This window comes from Festucalex cinctus, chromosome 2 (assembly GCF_051991245.1).
Source record: "Festucalex cinctus isolate MCC-2025b chromosome 2, RoL_Fcin_1.0, whole genome shotgun sequence".
NCBI lineage: Eukaryota > Metazoa > Chordata > Actinopteri > Syngnathiformes > Syngnathidae > Festucalex > Festucalex cinctus.
In genome coordinates, this window is record NC_135412.1 from 17,117,531 (window position 1) to 17,140,894 (window position 23,364).

The window sequence follows — 23,364 nt, forward strand, 5'->3', positions numbered from 1 at the left end:
ATTAAAGCTGAGAAGCAGTAACAAGCAAGCCAAAAGAAAACCGTCACGACTGAAATCAATAAACTAACGAAAATGTCTGACATATAACGGAGCATTTTCTCTACATGTAAAATTCCGCCATTAGGAATAGCAAGCAGCAGAGTAGCCCACAAAGCCGAGAAACAAGTTGAATCCTGTAAAAGAGAGATGGGTGCTTCTCAGGCACATCTGCACTGCTTTTAACAGGTCTGAAGTATGATGGGATGCAAGTGGGCTTGTTTGAAAGCAAGCGCAAGAGCTGTCCATTCCCTGTGAACGTTTCGTAGGTGTTGGTGACTTGCATGCTGCTGTCCTCGTCCGTTCCCGTCAGCTATTTACAGTCCTTACTAACAACCCTCCATTTTGTTGTGCGCTCTGCTGCCCACACTGGATCGCCCCCGTACTCTCTGAGTGCTCGCAGACTTCAATTGATTGGCGCTGGCTAATTGTTCACATCTGGCACATTGGAAAGACAAGTGACATTTGGCGCCGTCTTTTACCGTTCCAAGCACTCTGCATGTTCCTCTTCTGATTTGTTACCACTTGAAAATGGCTGCAGCAGAAACAGCACACTTATTATTGAAAACTGTTTCTGCAACAAACATGTTTCTTAGTTTCTTCTGTTAAACATATCACATTTTTCCTGTATAGAAAATACATTTCAAACTAGGGCTGCACAATATATCGAAAAAATATCGATATCGCGATATTGGCCCTTGCAATATTCATATCACAAAGGCATGCAATAAGTTTTATATGGAATTGTATGCTTTTTATATGAATTTGACCAGTCAGATGCTAACTAAAATGTGCATCGCCATTCAATAGTTGAAAATTATCAAGACATAATTACAATTAATTAACTAAGATTACATGAAGGTTGCTTATTTTGCCACTTGAAAAATGTTTTTCTTTCATTAGGTAATACAAATGTAATTTCTTTAGGTACATGTTAAATATCGCAATAATATCGATATCGCTATGTTCAGCAAGTTTATCGCATATCGCATGTTTTTCCAATATCGTGCAGCCCTATTTCAAACATGTTTAAATAATTTGAATGTGATTACAGCACATGCCGTTTGTCATTAATTATCGTGTTTGGATGTGGATACAGAGACCACACTAATCCAATATTTATACAACTAAAAACTTTAAAATTCAATGAATTGATGGAGTTTAACTGTCTTAAAATAATGTATAAAGCCCATCATGAAATTTGACCAATTACGGTAACATGTAAATCAAATTCAAAAAAGGGAAAGTGAATACAAATTAAGAGGATTTTTTTTTTCTCCAAACCTAAATACAGAACAGAACAAAAAGAACAATGTATTTAAACTCAAGGTGTCAGTTTGTGGAACAATCTGGATTATAAAACCAAATCATCTCAGTATTTTAAAAAATGTATAAAAGCTCAATTACTGGAAAAACATTAATAAGCACAAAGTCATGCTGCTGAATCATTTGTTTAATTGTTACCTTGAAAGCAACTTGACTGCTTACTGTTATTTATTTTGTGTTGATTATTTTATTTAGATATTATAGCAGATATCATAAATTTCACTTCTTTCTGTCCCCTTTCATTTCTTTTTTTTAAAGAATAAAATAAACAATTTTTTAATTGAATTGAATTGGGGCCTGACCGATTAATCGGCCGGCTGATTTATTGGGCTGACATAAGCTCTTATCATAAGCAGGAAAAAAAAAATCGGCCAATTTGAACAGGTTACAATATAAGACAAAGATAATGACATTCAAACCTTCTCCCCCCCAATTTTTTTTTTTTTTTGGGGGGGTGGGGGGGGGGGGGGCGATATTTAACTACCGATTTTTCTCTCTGTTGCAAAAATAAATAAATACCCAAGGACAAAGTATTGTTAAAGCAGCCAAATCGTCCGCCTGCCCAATGATCTGCACTCTGATCAATCAGCAACCTCATCCTGTCACATCGTATGTAACGTGACCTTACCCGTATTTGTCCACAGGGTATTTTCCCAGTCAGCTACGTTCACTTGAAGAAATCCACAGTGACCAACAGAGGGTAAGCATTGGACACACACTGCTTGTGGTTCCAAACTAATTGGGGTTTTGTTCAGGTTCACCAACCCAGACTTGACCTGTGCTGTGCTTGCATTCGTTAATAGTGGAATCTGCCCAAAAGAGGTTAGAGCAACAACAATAGGGCAGGAATTCTCCACTGCAAAACAAGAAGGATAGAGCTGCCGGTACACAAGTTATGATCAGAGTTGGCCCGACCCGATGTGGCGCCATAGGCGAAAAGGACAGTCTCGTCGCTAACTATTAACAATTTTAGTACAGGGATACCCTTTTTTTTTCTAAAGTAAGTGGCGTAGACTAATGAGGGCTGCTGCACCGGATTATCGACCGTCACAAAATTAGAGCCCTACGTCTGTGGTCATGTGACTTACCGTCTCAGTTTGATTGGTGAAGATGGAGTCAAACGTTGCCGGGTGGTTACATTGGATTGGTGGAACAAAGTCACGTGACAGTCTAGAGGCAGGAGTCTCTGTGTTGAAGCCAAAACAAATAGATTACCGGTACACAAGCAATAATACATTAGCGAGTGAAATCCAGCTCAGCATAATGTAGTGAACATCGGGTTTCTGCTGAACAAAATGTACGCTAAACTTCCCTCCGACGGGTTTGTGGTCCCGATATTTAGCTGATCTTTTTTTCTTTTTTTTTTTGGTCCAGTTATAACTCACGTTTGTTCTGTATTTTAGAATTCGGCCACTAGGGGGTGGTAAAGTATGGTAAATAACACTGCAAATTAAAAAAAAAACACAAGAAGATGAAAACAGGCAACGTCAGCCTCATTTCTGATTTCTTTTACGTCAAAAGAAAGCAGCAACTCTACTGTAAATTCATTTTTAATATTTGGCCATGATTATTGATGCATATTGTGAGATGAAAAGTTAAGTTTGTTAGTTTGGGGGGAAAAATACAGGATTTGTTTACTGTAAACTTTGCTATAATGAACAGTATTTACGTTTTATGATTCATTGCTCTTGCTCCGTCATTGTAACAAGGATGAAACTTTTAATGATGTTTTTTGTTGTTGTTTATTTGAGTAGCGTTTATCCTTGCACATTTCAAAACACATGCAAATAATTATAGCAAAAATCGTTAACATACCACACTAAACTAATGTTAATTTCTTCAACGAAAACTAAAAAATAATTTCGTCAACAAACATTTTTCACTGGACTAAAACTAGGCTAGACTAGACTAAAACCCTCATTAATAAACAATAACTGGGACTAAATCAATCTGCATTTCCGTCGACTAATCAAGACGAAAATGTACTTCACTTAATAAAAACAGGACTAAAATTTATGGATATTTTAGTTCAGGAACAAAAACAAGACAAAAAATATGATTTTGTAAAATCTTGTCTCTGCTAATCTGTCACTGTGTCACTGTCATGTGACATAGTGACACACCCCCTTTCAAATCTGCAGCTAGAGAGGCAACATGCACAAACATGAGACAGACAGGAGGTGGATTCAGGGTGAACGGTTAAAAAAAAAAGTAAATTAAAGTTATAATCATAATGCAACATTAATCTAACAGCTATAACGTTCCAACAATAATGTTAATCCGACCACTAGCTAATACTGGCTAATTTAATAGTTTATAGCATGGCGCCAAAGTAGCCACTTGTTGATATACTGAACTCTAATTGTGTGTAAAGTTGTTTCTCATCAAAAAGATGAAATAAAATTTTATGTGAAATCATTTTAGATCCGAAATGTTCAAAATAATCTGCTGACAAAAACAAATACAGGGATTAAATAATTGTCCTGACTAAAACAAGACTAAAATGTTGACAGTTTGCGTTGACGAAATCTAGATGAATAAAATTACGTTTTCTTGGACTAAAATAAAGACTAAAATGCTGGATTTATAGTCGACTAAAAATGGACTAAATAAAAACGGGATGAGGTTGAATAACTATGATAAAACCTAACAAGCGTAATTGAAATTGGACTAATACTGAGACTAAATTTAACAATGGCGGCTAAAATTAACACTATACTAAACATGTACAAGCGCTAATGAACATCAGTCATTAAACAAATTCTACATTTTGCCTCTTCGGAGGGGCTGCCACTATAAAATATGAATATTTGTCGACGCTCCAGAAACAGGAAGTGCCAACTCAAAACAGAGCCCAAAGCCGGAAGTCACACTTTACAATGCAAATTTCAAAATAAAATACATTCACTACTCCTGTGTGGGAAAAAAAAATATATATATATGATTGTTGTGGTTATTTACAGTCAATATGCAGTATTGCGTATGCAAATGTGTTGGTATTATTTTAAAAAGTGTCTTACCTTAAGTGCCGCAAATGCGATAAAAACATGCAAACATGTTGCAGATTTAACTTATTTGGGGGTGCTCTGCAATATATCCCTTATAATGGAGAAAGTATTACTAGTAGACAACTGGAGTGCACTGTACAACTTTTTTTGCGTGCCCCAATCTTAGAATGACTGCACATTGGAACTCTTTGTGCTGCCTGAACTTTTGGAAATTACCAGGACTTCACCCTCCAGCTGAGTTTCCTCATGTTTGCACTCAAACAATTAAAAAACTTTGAAATCAACACGATTGTACTTTCTCGCTCCAGGAGCCGCAATCTGGGAACTCTTGTTTTGCTTTCTTGTGGCGTTAATGATGTGACGCCGTGCATCTATTGCATTTTCCCAAAGTGTTCCCTTCCACTGACGATCATTTAGATTCATGGAGCGAGTGGCTTCCCCCTTGTCCTGATAACATTTGATACACTGGCAAGCTCCCGCCACCCTTTTCTTTTTCTTTTAACGTTAGATGCTGCACAGGCTGGGAACTCCCAGCACTTTTTGTTTCTGTTTGAACTTACAACAAAAGTAAAATGAACATTTAAGTGATACTGAAATTTGGGAAAACTATTTACTGTTTTCGTTGAACTTTTCAAAGACATGCTACTTAACCTAGGGAATTTTATAACAAAGGTGTCTAAGATGTTTTAAGATAAAAAGAAAAAAAATAACATGATGCAAAAATCTGAAAAGTTGATTAATAAACATGCTTAAAGGCATTTATCCAGAGTGTTGAAGTATGTATTCAAAATCTTTACATAAATGTTTTCTTTTTTACTGCAAAGAATAGTGGCTCCAAATCCAAATCGGCCTCTTTGACTGCTAATATCAGGATCAGCCCAGAAAACAAACAAACAAACAAACAAACAAACATATCAGGCGATCAACAACAACTGTATTCAAGGCCTAATAGTGACAATTCCAAAATTTGTCATTGTTTTGGTGCAAATAATTACAACCACATTCTGAAAATGTTCACATTTCTTGATTATTCTCTTGTTGCAAATCAAGTCAAGTCAAGTCAAGTTTATTTATATAGCCCTTAATCACACAAAAGTCTCAAAGGGCTTCACATGCCCACAGTTGACAAATAGCAACGACATCCCCTGATCAAACCACAAAAGGGCAAGGAAAAAAAAAAAAAAAAAAAAAAAAAAAAAAAGAAACCTTGAGAAGGGGCCACAGATATGGTAATCCCCCTCCTAGGATGACCAGGCTGCAATGGATGCCGAATGGGCAACAATTGACATAGTTTATGATATTAAACATTATTACTAGAATAGTGCAAAAGTCCATTGAGGAAATTGAAGCACTGCAAGAAGACGTCAGGGAAGTGGGTCATCATCCAAATCCAGCCCGGACAATCGGGGCAATTATCTCCATGGCAGCAACTTCAAGGTAATGGTCCACCCCAGATCTCATCACTCCCCCTCCAAGCCGTGGCGAAGGGAGGGAAAGAAAGCAGCGGCAGTCACCAGGCCCACAACATTCAGCCAGTATAAAAATGTGTCTTAAGACGTGATTTAAACGTTTCAACAGCGGTTACGTGGACCGGAAGCCAATGCAAGTTGGCTAATATCGGGGTAATATGATCGAACTTTCTCGTCTGCGTCAAAAGTCTAGCTCCTGTATTTTGAACTAACTGCAGACTTTTAAGGCTGGTCATGGGAAGACCAGAGAGTAAAACATTACAATAGTCAAGGCGAGGCATAACATCAATCATCTGAGCAATCTGTAATTTCTTAACAAAAACGATCGCAATTTCAACAATATTTTGAATCAATTATTTCCTTTTTCTAAGTGTAACTTGCAGGAAAAAAAAAACATATATATGTACCATTTATAAAATAACCTGTAAAGATGTAGTAATCGTTTGGAATAGATGTTAATTTCCATATCCATGTGTAAATCTTGACAACCTCAACTGACTCATCACACCATACAAGCTCAAGGGGGATCTATTCAGAAAGTCGTGCACTGATCAGTCTACCTTGTAAATGTATTCATCCAAATATGTGCAATTTGTGGCAGTGCATAAAAAACTAAAATATTCCACCAAACTAACCTCATTTCATGCGAAGCTGATGACGGTTATCTTGTAATTGTCAAGTGTCGTGATTCATTTCTGCAGTAGGTCTTCAGGTAAAAAGAAAAGACTTCTTCATTGCGCAAAGGTGGCACGGCACATAATTTGAAGTAAATTGATTTTACTCGCGAAACATGGCATCTTATAGCATTCACAAAGTGCCTCGATGTCAAGTGTCAAATCCTGAGTAGCAGCCAATTTCAGAACGTCATTTGAGAACAGTTAGTTTTATTGAAAACAGCAGTGACTGTCATTTCTACTACGCTGGTTGTGGCCCACGAACCAAGTCTTTGACACCCGTGCTACGCATTGTGTGTGTGTCAGTCATTTGATTGACAGGCAACCAATCAGGCAGCCAGGCCTAAAGATACGGCCGGCTCTCGTAAAACAACCGAAATTGCCATCTCGGCAACTCCTGACCTCAAGCAGCATGAGTGAAATAGAAAACGGATGGAAGGATTTTGTGAGAATTTGATCACTCGCTGCGTCCCGGTGCTTTGACCTTTTTGTGTTGAAGCTTAAATTACGCACACTCATTCATAAAATGTTTTTTTTTTTTTCTGGTGATATGTCATGAATGTTTTCTGTGGTGTTATGCAAATGTTTGTGTCAGGTTGTGTGAGACGGTGGTGCCCCTCGAGGACCCCATCATCACCGAGACCACCTCGACGCTGCAGGAGTGGGGCGTCTTGTGGAAGCAACTCTATGTGGTGAGTACGGTAACTCTTTATTGAAGCACATGTTATCACAAACAGGACAACAAATCCTTTTTGCCCCTTCCCCACAAAAGGTCTTCAAAGGACTTGTGCGGCCGCATGTGTCATCAGAATGTAAATAAAGAATGACGGCAGCTTGGAGTAGAAAACCTCTCCCGGGAAATCTGTATTGGTTGGTAACAAATAGTAAGATGAGTTGCTGATTGCTAGTGTTTCCCTTTTGGTTTTGTAAGGCAAGTAGGGGGATGTGAGGGAGTCGCAGGTAGTTACAGGTTGGTCATCGTTTTATGGTCACCTGAAGCCGAGACAGCTAATTTTCTATCTCAGCCTGGTTCCTACCTTAGATTATTTTTATTTAATTTATTTCTTGCACATCAAAGATAACAGTATGATTTTTTTCACTTAAAAAAAACAACGCATTTATAAGTTATTGGGAGCAAATGAGTTAAAAGCAGCACATCTGTTAAAAAAAAAAAAAAGTCAGGTTGATTTTCTAGCACCCTCTGGTGTCTAGTTTTTTAGTGCAGTTTAATTTTCACAAGGTACATTTTGGCCCTTCTATGTTTAAAATCCATGCTCATGGTCAGATGAAGGGGAACGTAATATGCTTGTGAACTGAGTCAATGTGTCTAAGAACTCAATGTGTGCGTGCATTAGCAAGTACTCAATATTAATTATAGGTTGTTTATATGTACAAAAGCACAATATTGTCTTAATATTGTCTTTTTTTTTAATATGAACTTTTTTTTTTTTTTTTTTTTTTAACAATATTGTGACCTTTTATGTATTGCCAACCTCCTCACAATGTCATGATAATGATGATATCGTGACCATATCGTGATAATATCATATCGTGATATTTGATATCGTTACATCCCTAATTATTTGTTCGTCCAGGATTCCACCCGACACCAATAAGCTACGAACTAGTTCGTTTTTCAAAATTTTGAAATGTGTGTACTGAACTTTGTACTGGTTTGCTTGGAAAATAAACAACACTGTCCCCAGGTGGCAGGAAGTGTTTTCCAAAGCAAGTCTTTTCTTGCCGTTTTTCCAGTCCTCTTTCGGGAACGCTCGGGTACCAACGGCGTATATCCTGGATTGTGTTTGTTCTTCTTCACGTTTGTGAGATCACGTGCGGTCATGCTAGAATTCTGCCACCGAGGACTTGTTTTGAGATTCGGAGTACACGGGCAAAACTGTTAAATACCTAATTTGTTATTTCATGCGTGTGGCCTGTCACAGATTTAAAGATCTCTTAATATCTGGTAAATCCTTATGTGTGTAGCAGGCCTTAGCAATAATCGCCAGAACGGCTCTAACATTGGTGAGCTTTTCTGAAGTGATTTGGAAGCAAAACAGCTTTGGTTGTTTCATTTGCATCCTCCGGAGGGGTTTAACAGAAGAGGCTTTTCCAACACGCTTTCCCCCACGCAGCCAATTCAACACGTATTAGCCGGACGCCCGTACAAGCGATATAGCCTGGAAGTACAGCACACCTCGTTGAGATCAGTCATGACTGTTGCCCTACTTTTTCTTACACTATCTATGTGGGACCAGAAATGAGTGCTGGACACAGATAATGGCCCACAGACCTGTCAGCCCCGATTTCGTGCTCTGTCATTCAGCCCTTGATTGATTTTGGCCTGCTTCACTTACTTCCTGTATCATCTTCACTTGCTGGGCAAAAGTGATTACTGGAAACCTAAAGCATCCCTAATCCAGCTCCAGGGCAGGCGGGATGGGCTGCCACAGATTTTTATTTATTTATACCGGTATATATATTTTTTTAACATACTGAACAAACAATGAGGCTTAACTTAAGGCACCACTGCAGTGACGTAACTTCCTCTGACGCTCGCCTAATGTGAAGCATTGATTTAACGGCCGCGCTCACCCCCTGTGCGATACAGGCCAATGCTGCCACACTTGGCGAGGAGATCATAATAGGATGTATCACAAACCGTGCAAGTTGATAGACTTGATCTCATTGTTGCCAGTTTGAATTCGCTACATTAGCTTCAGCAATGGGCTAAAGATAACTTTGGGAGAATGTACATAATTAGCCCTGCAGAAAAGATGGCTCATCAACCCCAAACGAAATCTTCGGCAGTCTTGGAGGACAAGCAGTGTTTCTCCTCAAAACGTTTATAGGGCAGGATCCCTCGTTCAGCCTTTTTGGGTGGTGGCCTGATAACCCTGCCAGAACCGGCACTAGATAGACCTATACAGTCATCATCTGATACGATAAATTGCAGAGATTATTACATATTTAGCGACTTTCGACTGCAGAACTTGCATACTGTTGATACCACTATTTTTCAAACCAAACCAGAACAAGTACTCAAATATTGAGTAGTCACCAAGTACCAATGCCGCTAGTACTTTTGATTAATAAAATTTCCCTAAATAAACAATGACTGCCATTTTTTTTTTCACCTGTTCACTGCAGTTGAGAGGCTGCATCAAGCCTTCTGTATGCGCTAGCATAAAAAAAACAAAAAACAAAAACATAAATAAATGTATAAATATGTCTTTGGGACACTTAAAACATTTAAAATGGAATGTTTTTGGGATCAAATGAGGTAAGAAAATAAGTTAATTTTTCCGGAGCTCTTAAAGTGAAATGGGGGGGGGGGGGTGCGGGTGGGGGAATGTTTCTCATTAAGACGAGAAAACTTTCTTATTTTAACAAGAAACTTTTTAATCTTAATGAGAACTTTTCTAATTAGGATGAGAAAGTCCATTACATGCTAGCATGGGAGATACAAATATATTGCAGTTATATAAAGCAAATACATTTGGCGATATTTTCACCTGGGACATTATTATAAAGACATTGCTGCTTTACTTGCAAGTCGTCACCATTATGTTGTGTCTGAGAGACATTTAAAATATCTGAATTCTTTTAGTCTGCTAAATAATAAGGATGTAACGATATCCAAACATCACGATACGATATTATCACGATATGACGGTCATGATACGATAATTATCACGATAATGTGGGGGCGTTGGCGATGTTGAAAAAAAGATCACAATATTGTAAAAAAGAGAGCTCATACTAAAAAAAAGCACAATATTGTGCTTTTGTACATAACAGCAATGCATATAAACCACCTACAATCTCTAATAACAATATTGAGGCTCTTACTTGCTAATGCAAGTTCACATTGATCGCTTGACAAGCAAATTAGGTTACCCTTCATCTGACAATTAGCATTGATTTTAAACATAAAAGGCCAAAACATCCCTAATGAAAATTAAATTGCACTAATAAAATAGCCACTAGAGGGTGCTAGATCTGCACAGACCTTTTTTAACAGATGTGTTCCATTTAAATATTGTGAACATGACGACGACGATATTGTTGCAGTTTTAAGATCACGATATCGCGATATTGCCCTTATCGTGACATCCATACTAAATAAGATAGCAGTTAGACAGTTCACATATTTTTCACTATCTTGCTACTTTAGGGGCTCCATACCTTTTTTTTAAATTTTTTTGCGTATTATGTATTTATTTTTTTGTAGTATAAAATGTAACTGAATATTTAACATTTGGAATTTTATATTTATTGTAATATCATGTTGAAATCATTATGGAATGTTTTAAGCAGACACGCAAAAAAAAATGTGCATAATGCAGTAAAAATATCGATGATGTTGATTTCATCATATTCCTTTATGAAATGTGTACTGGCCATCTCGGGCCAGCAACACGTAGCGGCCCAGGGCCATCGGGCCACTGTTAGTGTGAAAGCCTACAGGGCTATTGTGACTCTACTTCATCTTTGCATTTGTGTAAACAAACCAAAGTAGTACTGCGGCTGTATCAGATCATTAGGGAGAACAGAGATTGCCTGTATTTTAGTGCTGTCCTTGGTCTGCAATATTTTACCGCCAAAGAGGTCAATGCAGGAGAGAAATGTTCGTGTTGAAACCTCTGGGCTGGAATCTCAGCGGGAACACATGGCAAGCGCGTTAATGTGTTCTCAAAACACGTTCTCTTCACACGACGACGATGAGTTCTATTGCCGTGGAAGGAGAGTAATCAGATTACTCACAGATTGATGATGAGGATTCAATATCCTCCCTTTTGACATGAGACCTTACGAGGTATCGAAGCAGATCTTGTGGAAATGTTCACTTGCACCCTATAGACCACGTAGGAAGGAAACTCTACATGCCTGCCAAATTATTTAGATTCCTTGCAGTTGCAATTATGCATTAGGGGCAAGTAGAGCAGTGATTCACCAGATGCAGCAGATGGTTCTGGAGTTTAAAAAAAAACTACTTTTTTTTTCTTGTGTTATGTATTTTATTTTTATTATACAGTATATAAACAATCCAATGAGTCATTATTTTGGGGATGTTGGGGGGGGGGGGGGGGGGGGACTTATTTTTATTGTACTATCGATGTTTTAATTGTTCAGCACCTTGAGTTGCATTTTAATGTATGAAGGTGAAATAAAATTGAAATTTATTTAATTAGCTTTCTGTTTTTAAGTTAGTCATTAATTTCTTGTGGTAGCAGTTGAAAATGTTTTGCTATCCACTGTTGTGTCTCACACGTGAGGTTTGATTCTGAATCCTTAAGCAGTCCAAGGTCTGCTGATGAAAATTAGGTTTTCTTTTTTTTTTTTTTTTTTTTTCCTGAGTTGGTGACCTACTGTAGTACAGGTTCCCCACCTGCTTTTCTTTACCTTTAACTGGGGCCTTGCGCAACATGAAGGGAATTATGAATAGTTCGAAATAGCATCATTGTTAGACTTAAAGGGATAGTTTGGATTTTTTGACATGAATCTCAATTTCATCCTCACCTCCAGTGGTGTGCGATCATCACTGACTTACCCCTGACAGGGTTATGTGACACGAGTTCTGGTCTGATTTTGCTTGAGAGGAAAATAGTCCAGCAAGCTGGCTGGTGTCATGGAAATAAAGCGTTTTTCTTCTGAAAACAATTTGTGTTCAAAAGAGTGATACATTTGCCTCACAAAACTCCCTCCTGAAGAAAAGTCAGACTCCATTACCGTCGGGCACTACTTTTCTGTTCGTTCGTATCACTGCGTGTCGCTGTCAGCTGTCTACAGGGCGACGCGCAGTGATACGAACAAACAGAAAAATAGTGCCCGGCGGTAATAGCGTCTGACTTTTTTTCAGGAGGGAGTTTTGTGATGCAAACGTATCACTCTTTTGAACACAAATTGTTTTCAGAAGAAAAACACTTTTATTTACTTGACGACAGCCAACTTGCCGGACTATTTTCCTCTCATCCAACACCGGACCAGAACTCGTGTCACAGAACGCTGTCAGGCGTAAGTCAGTGATGATCGCACACACTGGAGGTGAGGATGAAATAGAGATTCATGTTAAAAAATCCGAACTATCCCTTTAACAGTTCAGGCTTTTGATAGACAGAAAAAAAAATACTTTGAATGTGATTGACATTCTGAACACGACATCCCCAGTTGGAGGAGGATGTTCATCCCTTTTAAAAAGATAAAAACAATTGAGGTGTATCGGTTATATGCCACATTAATGTTGGAAATGATTTATTGTGGTCTCGTTTTTTTTAACTTCACAAATACCTGCCATTTGAGCAGGGGTGTGTCGACTTTTCATATCCACTGTATGAGTGATACAATACTGCAAGACCAGTGCGCACGCCAATGCTTCCAAATATTTTCACCCCCGCGGCACCTTTAAGCAGATTCCAGATGTCTGACTTGACGCCATATTTCCTTCGCCTTTCAGTAGCAGCACTCTATCGATATTCATCGGCAGCATGTCGTGATATGTCGTGATATGTCCTCACCGAGGCTTTTTGGCTGATTTCACAGAAACATAAGGTGGATCTGTTCCATAAGCTGCGTCATGTGATGAACGAGCTCATCGACTTGCGCCGGCAGCTCATCCAGGGTCACCTCGCTCAGGACCAGACCCGGGACATCAAGCGCCACATCACCGTACGCCTTGACTGGGGCAATGAGTGAGTTTCCCCTTTATTCTCTGTACATCAGAAACATATATCCCTGATGGCAGGGCTGGGCAATTAATCAAAATGTAACTGTGATTTTGGCTTCTCACAATCATAAAAACATTACATTCGAAGAAAAACTATTTATGTGGATGCATTGTATGCAAGTTCTTGCATTGTGAAAGTACCCTTAATGTTTGCTTGTCTGCCGTCCTTGAGGAAGCTTTACTGTAAATTGTTTTTATTGATATGTCAATTAGTTCACTGTAACACGAAACACACGATTGCACACATTTTATATCCAAATACATGTATTACAGGCCTCCGTTATCGACCACATTGCCAGTTTATAGAATTTTATTTATTTATTTATTTATTTATTTATTTATATATATTTAATTTTTGCTATTGTTTGCTATAGTTTTATTTATTTAATTTTTCCCTTGTTACTATTTTATTCTGATGTTGTGGTGTTGTTCTTTCAAATTATCTTTGAAAGTTGAGTTATGGTTGTTGAATATATCCAAAGTTTTGAAATGAATGAATAATGGGGTTTATTAGTTACAATTTCAATCATTCAAAAACAATTATGATTTTTTTTGTTCCACAACCGCTCATCGCTGATGGTTTGTTGTTGTGTACATCATTAGGCAAGGTAACTTTATTTAAATAGCACATTTTATACACAAAGTAACTCAATGATTTTTAAAATGCTTAAAAAATCTTGATCAAAGGAATTTGGGGGGGTATAAATTTTCACCTGGATTTAATAAAAACACTTTACTTGGGGCTGACTTCACTGCTGTTGACAACTTATCCTATTTGTCTGCAGCATAACTACTAAATGTGCTTCACCATGTTTGCTTTAAACTCTTGGCTCCACTCATTGATCTGAGTTTGCATACCTCAGATATTCAATTAGAATTTCCTTAATGTATTCATGATCCAAAACATTTTGTTATTTATAGACTAGTAACAGAAATTTCCATTATACCGCTGTGGTTCACTGATACAATTTTATGGTTATTAGATTAGACAACCCCAAATATTAACAAAGTAGCGATTGGATACATTCTAAATGAGATTATTATTGTAATTATATTGTTCATCTTCAAACCGACCAAGTAAGTTACGCTCACGCTCTCTGATGACGCATTAGTCATCGTACAGTTCGACTGATTTAGCATTTTCCTGACTGTCCAAACACGTTTTCAAGTTGTGTTTGTAGATGAGTGCGTGTCAAGCGCATTCAAGTCAGCGCACTTCTCCCTGGAGGAACTGTAAGGCCATATTCTCGCTGCTGCCACTTCTCAAATCAAACTGAGCGATGACAAACATCCATAACCCAGATAAAGACAAGGGGCTTGCGTCTTGATTGAGGCGGGCGGAGCTTGATTTGGCAATGCCGGCATTCAGATTTGCCACATCTTAAAATAGACACTTTGAACTTCATCTTGGATTTGGAAACATAAATGCTGTAATAAAAGGAGCGAACTGTGATTGTTGAGGTCAGTGCACTGCAGGCCACATTTAGCACCAGAACTGGCGTGATCTCATTTCATGGTCAACATATCACAGCTGTTCTTCGAAGCTGTATATTATGTCCAAGAAAAGGGTTAGTCAGCAAGGCTGTCTGGTGTAATGCCTGACTCTGATGTACTTAACTCATTTGCTTCCAAAAACGTATAAAAACGTTCCATTTTAAATATTGCCATGGTCCCATTTTTCATTTATTTATTTATTTATCTATCTATCTATCTATCTATCTATCTATCTATCTATCTATCTATCTATCTATCTATCTATCTATCTATCTATCTATCTATCTATCTATCTATCTATCTATCTATCTATCTATCTATCTATCTATTTATTTATCTATTTATTTATTTATTTATTTATGTATTTATTTATTTTTATGCTGGAGCATACAGAAGGCTTGGATGCAGCCTCTGACCTGAAGAGGTTGCTTAAAGCAATGGTAGTTATTACAAAAAACGGTCAACAGGTGGCAGCTGAGTATAAGAGATCAACCGGGGCCATGTTGCAACAAGCTCTATTCCCCAGTATTTTCACCAGGAATGTGATGTGATAGCTGATCTACTAATGTGGCTCACCCCTGCCTGTCAAACAGGCAATATTGCCACACAGTTCATGGAATATTTGCTCATATATTGCTCAATTATGCTTTGTGGCTGACATATTTATTGAGCAATCACAATGTGATTCTTCAAACCCGAGACAAATTGCAATGGCAGATTTTGCAACATTAACACAATAACGCATCTGAAATTCGTGCCAACTGACATTCAAAGTGGCCCTAGCGTAGTTCAGTCAAAATGAGAACTTTTACACTCGTGTTACTGTCAATATATTTTTGAAATTCAAAAAACAAGAACTTTCACGACATAACGTATCATGTATTGCAGTTGTTCTCAAAATCGTTACACCAGGAACCACCAAAAAAAACAAAACAAACTTAACTCATTTACACCCAAAAACGTGTAAATACGTTCTATATTAAAAGTGTTGTGTCCCAAAGACGTATTGATATGTTTTTATGTTTTTTTTTTTTTTTTTTTTTTTTTTTTTTTTTAATGCTAGAACATACAGAAGACTTTGATGCAGCTCAACTGCAAAGGACGGGTGAAGAAATGGTAGTTATTACACAAACGGCCAGCAGGTGGCAGCAGAGCAAAGGAGCTCAACCAGGCCTATCTTGAAAAAAAAAAAGCTCAATTGTTCACAATTCTAAATAGATTTGTGAATAATGATGAAACAGCTATATTAAAAAGGTAATTGCTGCAAAATTCAAACAAATATACTTTTTTTTTCCCTGATGAAAGAATAGACTCTAATGTTTCTTTTGGTAGGTACCATGTTTTTAATAGAACATAATATTCTGTGGGCCTTGCAAAATCAGTCAAAATCCAGTAAAACAACCAGGAGCGAAGGAGGTTGCTTCAGTGAAAATGGCTGGGAGTGAATGAGTTAATTGAATGGGGGCAGTCTGCAATACATTTAAAAAGAAAAACCACAAAACTGTCATGTTGATTTGATCGTATATAAATGTGTGAACAAAATCAGCCATCAGCCCCGTCTTTTGCCTCTAATCTGATTTGATTGATATATAAGCGGCAGAGGAAAAACAACCAATCAGAAACAGAAGACGTGACTTATAAGGTGTCAGTCATTTGTCGCACACTTGTTAATACCTCACAAAAACATACTACTTCAACTGGTAACATTTCGTGTTATAGTGAATGCAAATAAAAAAAGGGTGCGTATATTTACTTATAATTTCTGTGAGTAACTCAAAAGTAAGGCAATGTGGCATTGCCTAACGTTGATCATTTCTCTCTCACCAGGCACCTCGGCATCGACCTTGTGCCCAGGAAAGAGTTTGAAATGGTGGACCCGGACCAGATCAGCATTTCCGAACTTTACAAACTGGTATGTTGCCCGCAATTATTTTTGAACCATCGCATTCTACACAAACCCAGCCCATGAATTAGTAAATGCAATAAATTAAATATGTGAATTAGTGGCCTCTAAATTATGAAGTATGCTGTGTGCCCGCAGAATGCATATAGTGCATCCGCAGCATTAAAAGATTGCTGCATACTTGGAGCCAGATTTGACTGTATGTGTTGTGGGACGTGTAAATAAATGTAGCGATTATCAACTCATCCATAAGAAGGTGACTCACGAGACATTGGAAGAGCCTCCTGTGACCTGTCCTCCATGCTCGTTCCAGCGCCATATTGAGTGTGTCCTTTCACTTGCAGCCACGTGACTCTGGCAAGCAACAAAATGCAGACGGAATGCAAAGTGACAGGCGACGGGAAAAGACGAGGGCTGAACCATTTTCCCGAAATAATCTCATTGAGATTTTTTTCTCTCACCCTCCCTCAATGTTGAGGTTGCTATTTAATAAGCAATGATTTTTTTTCAAAGGTCCTCTTACCATGTATTATTTTTAACACTATATTATATTTTGGTTTTATTTGTTAGGCTTACACTAAAATAAAGGACAATTAAAAATCAATTAAAATTATTTATTGACTTTAGTTAGTTAACTTGCTAAACACTTTGACTTGCAGGTTGCTACGTGCCCACGACCACAATTTTTACGACAAATTCTACCATACCAAAAAGTGTAAAACAGAATTCAGTAAGTCATGAGTCAAATTACAACAATAATACAAGAAAATCTGTGCCGTTATCGCTTCAGCTTTCCATTTTTCATAAAACAATGACATTTTAACATGTGGACTGCATTTCTTAATCTCGTAGTTTATCCAGACACTATATAAATCAATTAAATTATTATAAAATTAATTATTCTAAAAAAAATAAAGCCTACTAATACCAAAATAAAGCTGGATTTTTTTTCCTTTCAAAATTGCATTTTACTACATTGCAATGTCAATTTGAAAATAATTAATTGCTCAGCCCAAGAAAATACTTCAAAAAACTTTCATACACTCAAAAACCTACAAACAGGAATTATGCTAAATACTAGGGATCTAACAATAATGCAATATCGTGACATTGTGATATTAAAACTGACACAATATGTCGTCGTAATGTTACGATATTTAAAACAACACATCTGTTAAAAAAAAAAAAGTCAGGTTGATTTCCATTTGTGCAGTTCTAGCACCCTCTGGTGGCTAGTTTTTTGGTGCAGTTTAATTTTCACACGGCATGTTTTGGCCCTTTTATGTTTAAAATCCACCCTAATGGTCAGATGAATAATAAGTAATATACTTGTGAAGCGAGTCAATATGTGGAGAAACTCAATATATGCGCACGTTTGCAAATAAGTGCCTCAATATTATGTGTTATTAGAGATTGTAGGTTGTTTATATGCATTGGTGTCTTTTTTTTTTTTTTTTTTTTAGTATGAGGTCATTTTTAAAAAAATTTTTTTTTACAATATTGTGGCCTTTTTTATATCGCCAACCTCCCTACAATATCATGATAATATCATATTGTGATGTTTGGATATCGTTAGATCCCTACTAAATGCTATACAATGTATTGGATGTACTTTGATTAAACGATTAGCAAATAACGGAGGGTTCTTTGAATTTTCTGCAAACCCTGTGCAAATAAACAGTCAAGAAAGTTTTCAGTTTGTCCTTGTAAAAAATGGACTTAATGAGCACAAGCAAGTTTTTGGCAGGGCTGAAGGCTCTGGCACCTTTTCAGGTAGGGGAGGAGAGACACTCTTTTGGGCCGGCGTGATGCATGTGGGCGATAGCGCCTTTGTCCTCGTCCTTCCCACGCGCCGCTTCTTTTTAGCACCTGGCGCCGTACGTAGGTGAAACCTTGTCCCACTTCAAGTATAGGCAAAGGCATGCGCTCGTTCCTGTCTGAAGCTGCGCTGATGGAAATAAGTTCAAAGCTTTTGTGGGAGGAGACAACAATGGCTTGACTCGGCTCTCTTGTGACCTTCACTCTTCTTCTTTTTTCTTTTAGCACGTATCCAGCAGACACTGTGGTCAGCAAAGCACAAACCAGGTAGACTCAACATTTTTTTTTTCATTTCTTGTAAAGCTACAGTACAGCGAAGGGATGACATATATAAATATTTTGATTTTTTTGGTCTTTATGTCAGCTGGTGTTAAAATTAGGGCATGGGGGCCATTTTCAGGATTCAGGTCAAGTTTTTAGGGCAAGTGGAATACATGACAGAAATTTTGATGTGTGGACTTGGAGAACCCCTCGGAATTTTATTGGTGGACATTTTTTAACTGAAACTTGTTAGCCAATCGGAGAAAGTTTTTCCAGAGTAGGAGACCAAATGAAAGGGATGAGCAGATGAGTTGAGAAACAGTCAAATTAGACTTTTTTTTTACTCTAATTTGAAGGTAATGTTTGTCCAGATTATATTCGAGGCAATTTTCCATCATTTCAAAATATATTCCTCCTGCTTCATGGAGGGGGTCACTTACAAGCATGCGAATGAGCATGCACATGCACATATGTGCACACATGTGTACACATGCATGTGGCCACGCCTCAGTGAGATGTCCACTGAAAAATTTCCAGCTACTCCCCTGGCTTTATGTATATTTAATTTACCGTATTTTCCGCACTATAAGGCGCACCTTCAATGAATGACATATTTTAAAACTTTGTCCATATATAAGGTGCTACAGTAGAGGCTGGGGTTACGTTATGCATCCATTAGATGGTGCTGCGCTAAAGGGAATGTCAACAAAAGTCAGTTAGGTCAGTCAGACTTTATTAATAGATTACAAACCAGCTTTCTGACAACTCCATTCACTCCCAAAATGAATAAACGGCTGTTTTATTATTTTCTCTGAGGTAAAGTATTAGTATTAGCTAGCGATCCAAGATGGCGGGATCTTCTGCGCATGCGCGTCACCGATCGTGCAGGGTCACCGATAGCATCTTGACAGCGAGACCTGTTGCGGCTCAATATTGATCCATATATAAGGCGCATGGTCAGCTTTTGAAAAAATTGAAGTCTCTTAGGTGCGCTTTATAGTGCGGAAAATACGGTACATAGATGGGGGTCACTAGTAGTGTATGTAATGTGCATGTCCAAACAATTAACATTTCAGTGGTGTGTGGAATGGAGTGGAGAACAAACAACTCAACACAACAGCTGTAATTTAGATCAGCACCAAATTGTACTGTGTCACCGCTTACCAATGCTTGAAATCCATCTCGATGATGGATGAATTATTCATTGAGGAAATTCAGGAACATATCCAAAAATGACCTTCTTGCAATGCTCAAACACAAAAAAACTGCATCTGCCCCTTCACTCACCTCCACATCAAAATTTAATGGGCCCCTTCTCTATCGATCGACTGTAGTGAGGAATACTGAGTTTGACTTGACTTGCTATAGTTGTTCCTTCAGTTCATCCCCTTCCTTGCCAGGCTGACAACGCGAGACCACGCCATGGCGACAGTTGCCGTGTCCCAGTGTCGCACCACCTCTTCATCAATCTGAAGAGCTTCACTTACAACAGCATCAGCGAGGACGCCGACGTCTTCTTCTCTCTGTATGACACTCGAGAGGCCAAACAGATCAGGTACACGTGCGCATCTCACACAGCAACCGCTTGTGTAATGGACACGCATCGTAAACGTTGCTTGCTCTGCAGTGAAAAGTTCATGGTGAAACTCAACAAAAATGGAGGACCAAAGAATCCGGAGAAGGTTGATCGTCTCTGTGCTCTCTTCACGGTAACACCATCCCCAGTCCACCCATTCAATTCAATTCAAGAGATTTTTGGAAGAATATATATATATTTTTTTTCACTTTGACTTTTCCATGTTGCTCTGCAGGACCTATGCAGTAAAGACTTGAAGAGAGACCTGTACATTGTTGCACATGTCATGAGAACTGGTACGGTACTAACTGTGTATTAGGGCTGCACAATTGAATTTTAATCGTGATCACGCTTTTGGCTGGCGTGATTAAATGAACCTGATGGTCGGCGACGTTTAAAATGTGGTCTCTGCTTCATATCTAATGAGCACTTTTTCTAACCAGAAAGTAGTCGGCCAGCCATGGGACGAACGCACGATGAAGGCTGCATTAAGCATCCTCAATAACATGCGACATAATAACATTTCATTGACGTAGTTGGGCCAAAATCATGCCAAAATTTGGTCAATTTAATTTTTTTCACAGATATACAGGACTGTCTCAGAAAATAAGCAAAAATGGCATACATTTTGTATTCATTATAAATCAACTGAAATATTGCAAGCCTTTTATTATTTTAATATTGCTGATTATGGCTTACAGCTTAAGAAACCTCAAGTACCCTATCTCAAAATGTTAGAATATTTCCTCAGACCAAGTAAAAAAACCCGTCATAATCATAAACATTAAAACAATAAAAGGCTTGCAATATTTCAGTTGATGGCAATATGCTTTGACGTCTTCTGACTTGAACGGGAAATTGTAAAATTGTTTGTTTTGAACGGCCATGTTTTTACTCACTACCAATTCTTGTACAGCCCTAGTGATTACAATATTGTTTAAAATAGATCGTTTGAGAATCATCATTTTGGACATGATCGTGCAGCTCTAACCTGTGTTTAAATATATCTTTTTTTTTCGTTTTCAGTCTGATTTTTACTACAACAATCTATGGAGTGATGGTTGTTTTAAAGTGCTTTATCAATAAAAGTGACTTGAGTTTCCCCTCAGTGAAGTTGTCTCTTTTTTTTTCTTTTTTTTTCTTTTTGCATCTGTCCAGGCCGCATGCTTCTGAACGACTCAAAGAAAGGCCCACCTCACGTGATGTACCGACGACCGTATGGCTGCGCCGTTCTTGCTATGAGTGACGTTTTCCACACTATCACTGACCTCAAAGAGGAGAAAGACTTTGTGCTTAAAGTGTATACGTGAGTATTACACACTTATGTGCACATTAGTTTCGGTTTCAGAACAGTCTTGCCATGGTTACGGAAGGCTCAGAACTTCATTGGCTCAGTGCTTCAGGTATCTTTGTTTGTTATCTAAAATGGCCGCCACATCGCACAATGCCATACAAAAAGTTGCACTGCATTATGGGTGATGGCGGCTATTTAGGGCGAGAAGTAACCACAGTGAATGTAGTAATCGTTACCTTACCCAAAAAAGCTAAAATGCTGACAAAGCTAGCCAGCTTTATTAAAAGTAAATAGCGTATTTTATACACAAGGTAACTTAAAGGGATACTTGACTCATTGAACAATTTTCAGCAGTGAAACTTTATTATTTCGTCCAGAATGAATTTGATAACTTCATTATTTTTCATTTACAATGAATACTTTTAAAAAGTAATTTTTCTACTTGCTGTCAACTGATGATGACATCACCTGTGCTGAGGAAGTAGGTAACGGCGATCATGGCCCACCTGTTTTCTGGGTTTGGTCAGTAAACTGAGCCGTAATTGGTCTTTACCTACTTCCTCAGCACAGGTGATGTCATCATCAGTCGACAGCAAGCAGAAAAATTGCTTTTTAAAGATATTAATTGTACATGGAAAATAATGAAGTTACCACATTAATTACAGACAAAATATTAACTTTTTACAGCTGTAAATTGTTCAATGAGTTAAGTTTCCCTTTAATTTGCTTCACATAGTTAGAAAACCCCCCCAAAAAAAACATCGTAAACAAAATACAACAGCTGAAGACAAAAGAATTTAAAAGCAACGTAAGGAAATAAAAAAGTAAGTTTACTAGAATTACTAAAAGTATGCAAGAATATGATATTGGACAAAAATGTTATGCAGAGTGATTTGCTAGCAAAAGCACAGTTATTTTATCGTTGTTAATTGTGTTTTCACCTGTTTCTATATTGCTCAGTATTTAATTTAAACTACACAATGATAAAAATCAGGTCAATATAATGCCATTTTTGCGGCTGGAACAGATTGACTGCATTTTCATTCATTCCAGTGGGAAACATGACCTTTGGTTTGTGAATGTTTTGTTTTTTTTGTAACCTGAGCTGTCATTTTTTTTAAATGGGTGTAAGTAGTTCCTCTTTATCACTCCACAATTGTGTATTACAAAGTTGTCAGTCTTTGCTGTTTTTTTCAGTCTATCTTCTTAACGGCAAAACTTAGAACCGAATCTCTGATTTTGCTTCTACATTCTGGGGGAAGAAGGACTAAGGCAAGGCACCCCAGACAGTAGATTGTTGAACGAAGCTCGAGTGCCAATCAAAATGATAAAACACAGGTCAGCATTTTTCACTGTCAACTGTGACAATATTCCTGCTTTTGGGCCACAGAGACGCGCTGCATCAGTAACATGCTTGCGTTTGGAATAAAGGTCTCCAGAACAAAGAGCCGTTTTTTCGTGGGCCCCTCTGCTAAAGCAAAGAGTCGCTGCTTTTAAAAAGCAAGCCCTGATTCAATGCTGCGCTGCCTCCAAACTGTCGGCTCCTATAAGGATCCAGTCTGTGTGTTCCGGTTCCCCGTGCCTTTCCCAGGGGCCTACAGGCCCACGGTTAATGAAAAAGACTGGTCGAGAGTTGGCTGTCAGCTTTGTTTAGTGCGCCGAGCGTTGGGGCTGACGTGCTACTTGATAGCAACTCCCCCATGCTGCTACCTTTTCTCCAGGAGGAAATCAGCTTAGGGACACATGCTGTTCGTGCAGTCCCCATGTGCACGATTCCT

At 38.1% G+C, this 23,364-nt stretch overlaps 1 protein-coding gene across 4 annotated transcripts in view; it reads left to right on the plus strand.

Annotated features, from left to right (window-relative positions):
• dock3 (dedicator of cytokinesis 3) overlaps positions 1-23,364 on the plus strand; it is a 74,122-nt gene that overhangs the window by 14,514 nt on the left and 36,244 nt on the right. For all 4 annotated transcript variants that reach the window (XM_077513415.1, XM_077513416.1, XM_077513417.1 and 1 more), the window contains exons 4-12: positions 2,007-2,062; positions 7,109-7,205; positions 13,057-13,205; positions 16,562-16,646; positions 18,681-18,722; positions 20,117-20,271; positions 20,344-20,425; positions 20,528-20,588; positions 21,451-21,598. In XM_077513415.1, the coding sequence (XP_077369541.1) occupies positions 2,007-2,062; positions 7,109-7,205; positions 13,057-13,205; positions 16,562-16,646; positions 18,681-18,722; positions 20,117-20,271; positions 20,344-20,425; positions 20,528-20,588; positions 21,451-21,598 (875 nt within the window). The remainder of the gene's footprint in view (positions 1-2,006; positions 2,063-7,108; positions 7,206-13,056; positions 13,206-16,561; positions 16,647-18,680; positions 18,723-20,116; positions 20,272-20,343; positions 20,426-20,527; positions 20,589-21,450; positions 21,599-23,364) is intronic.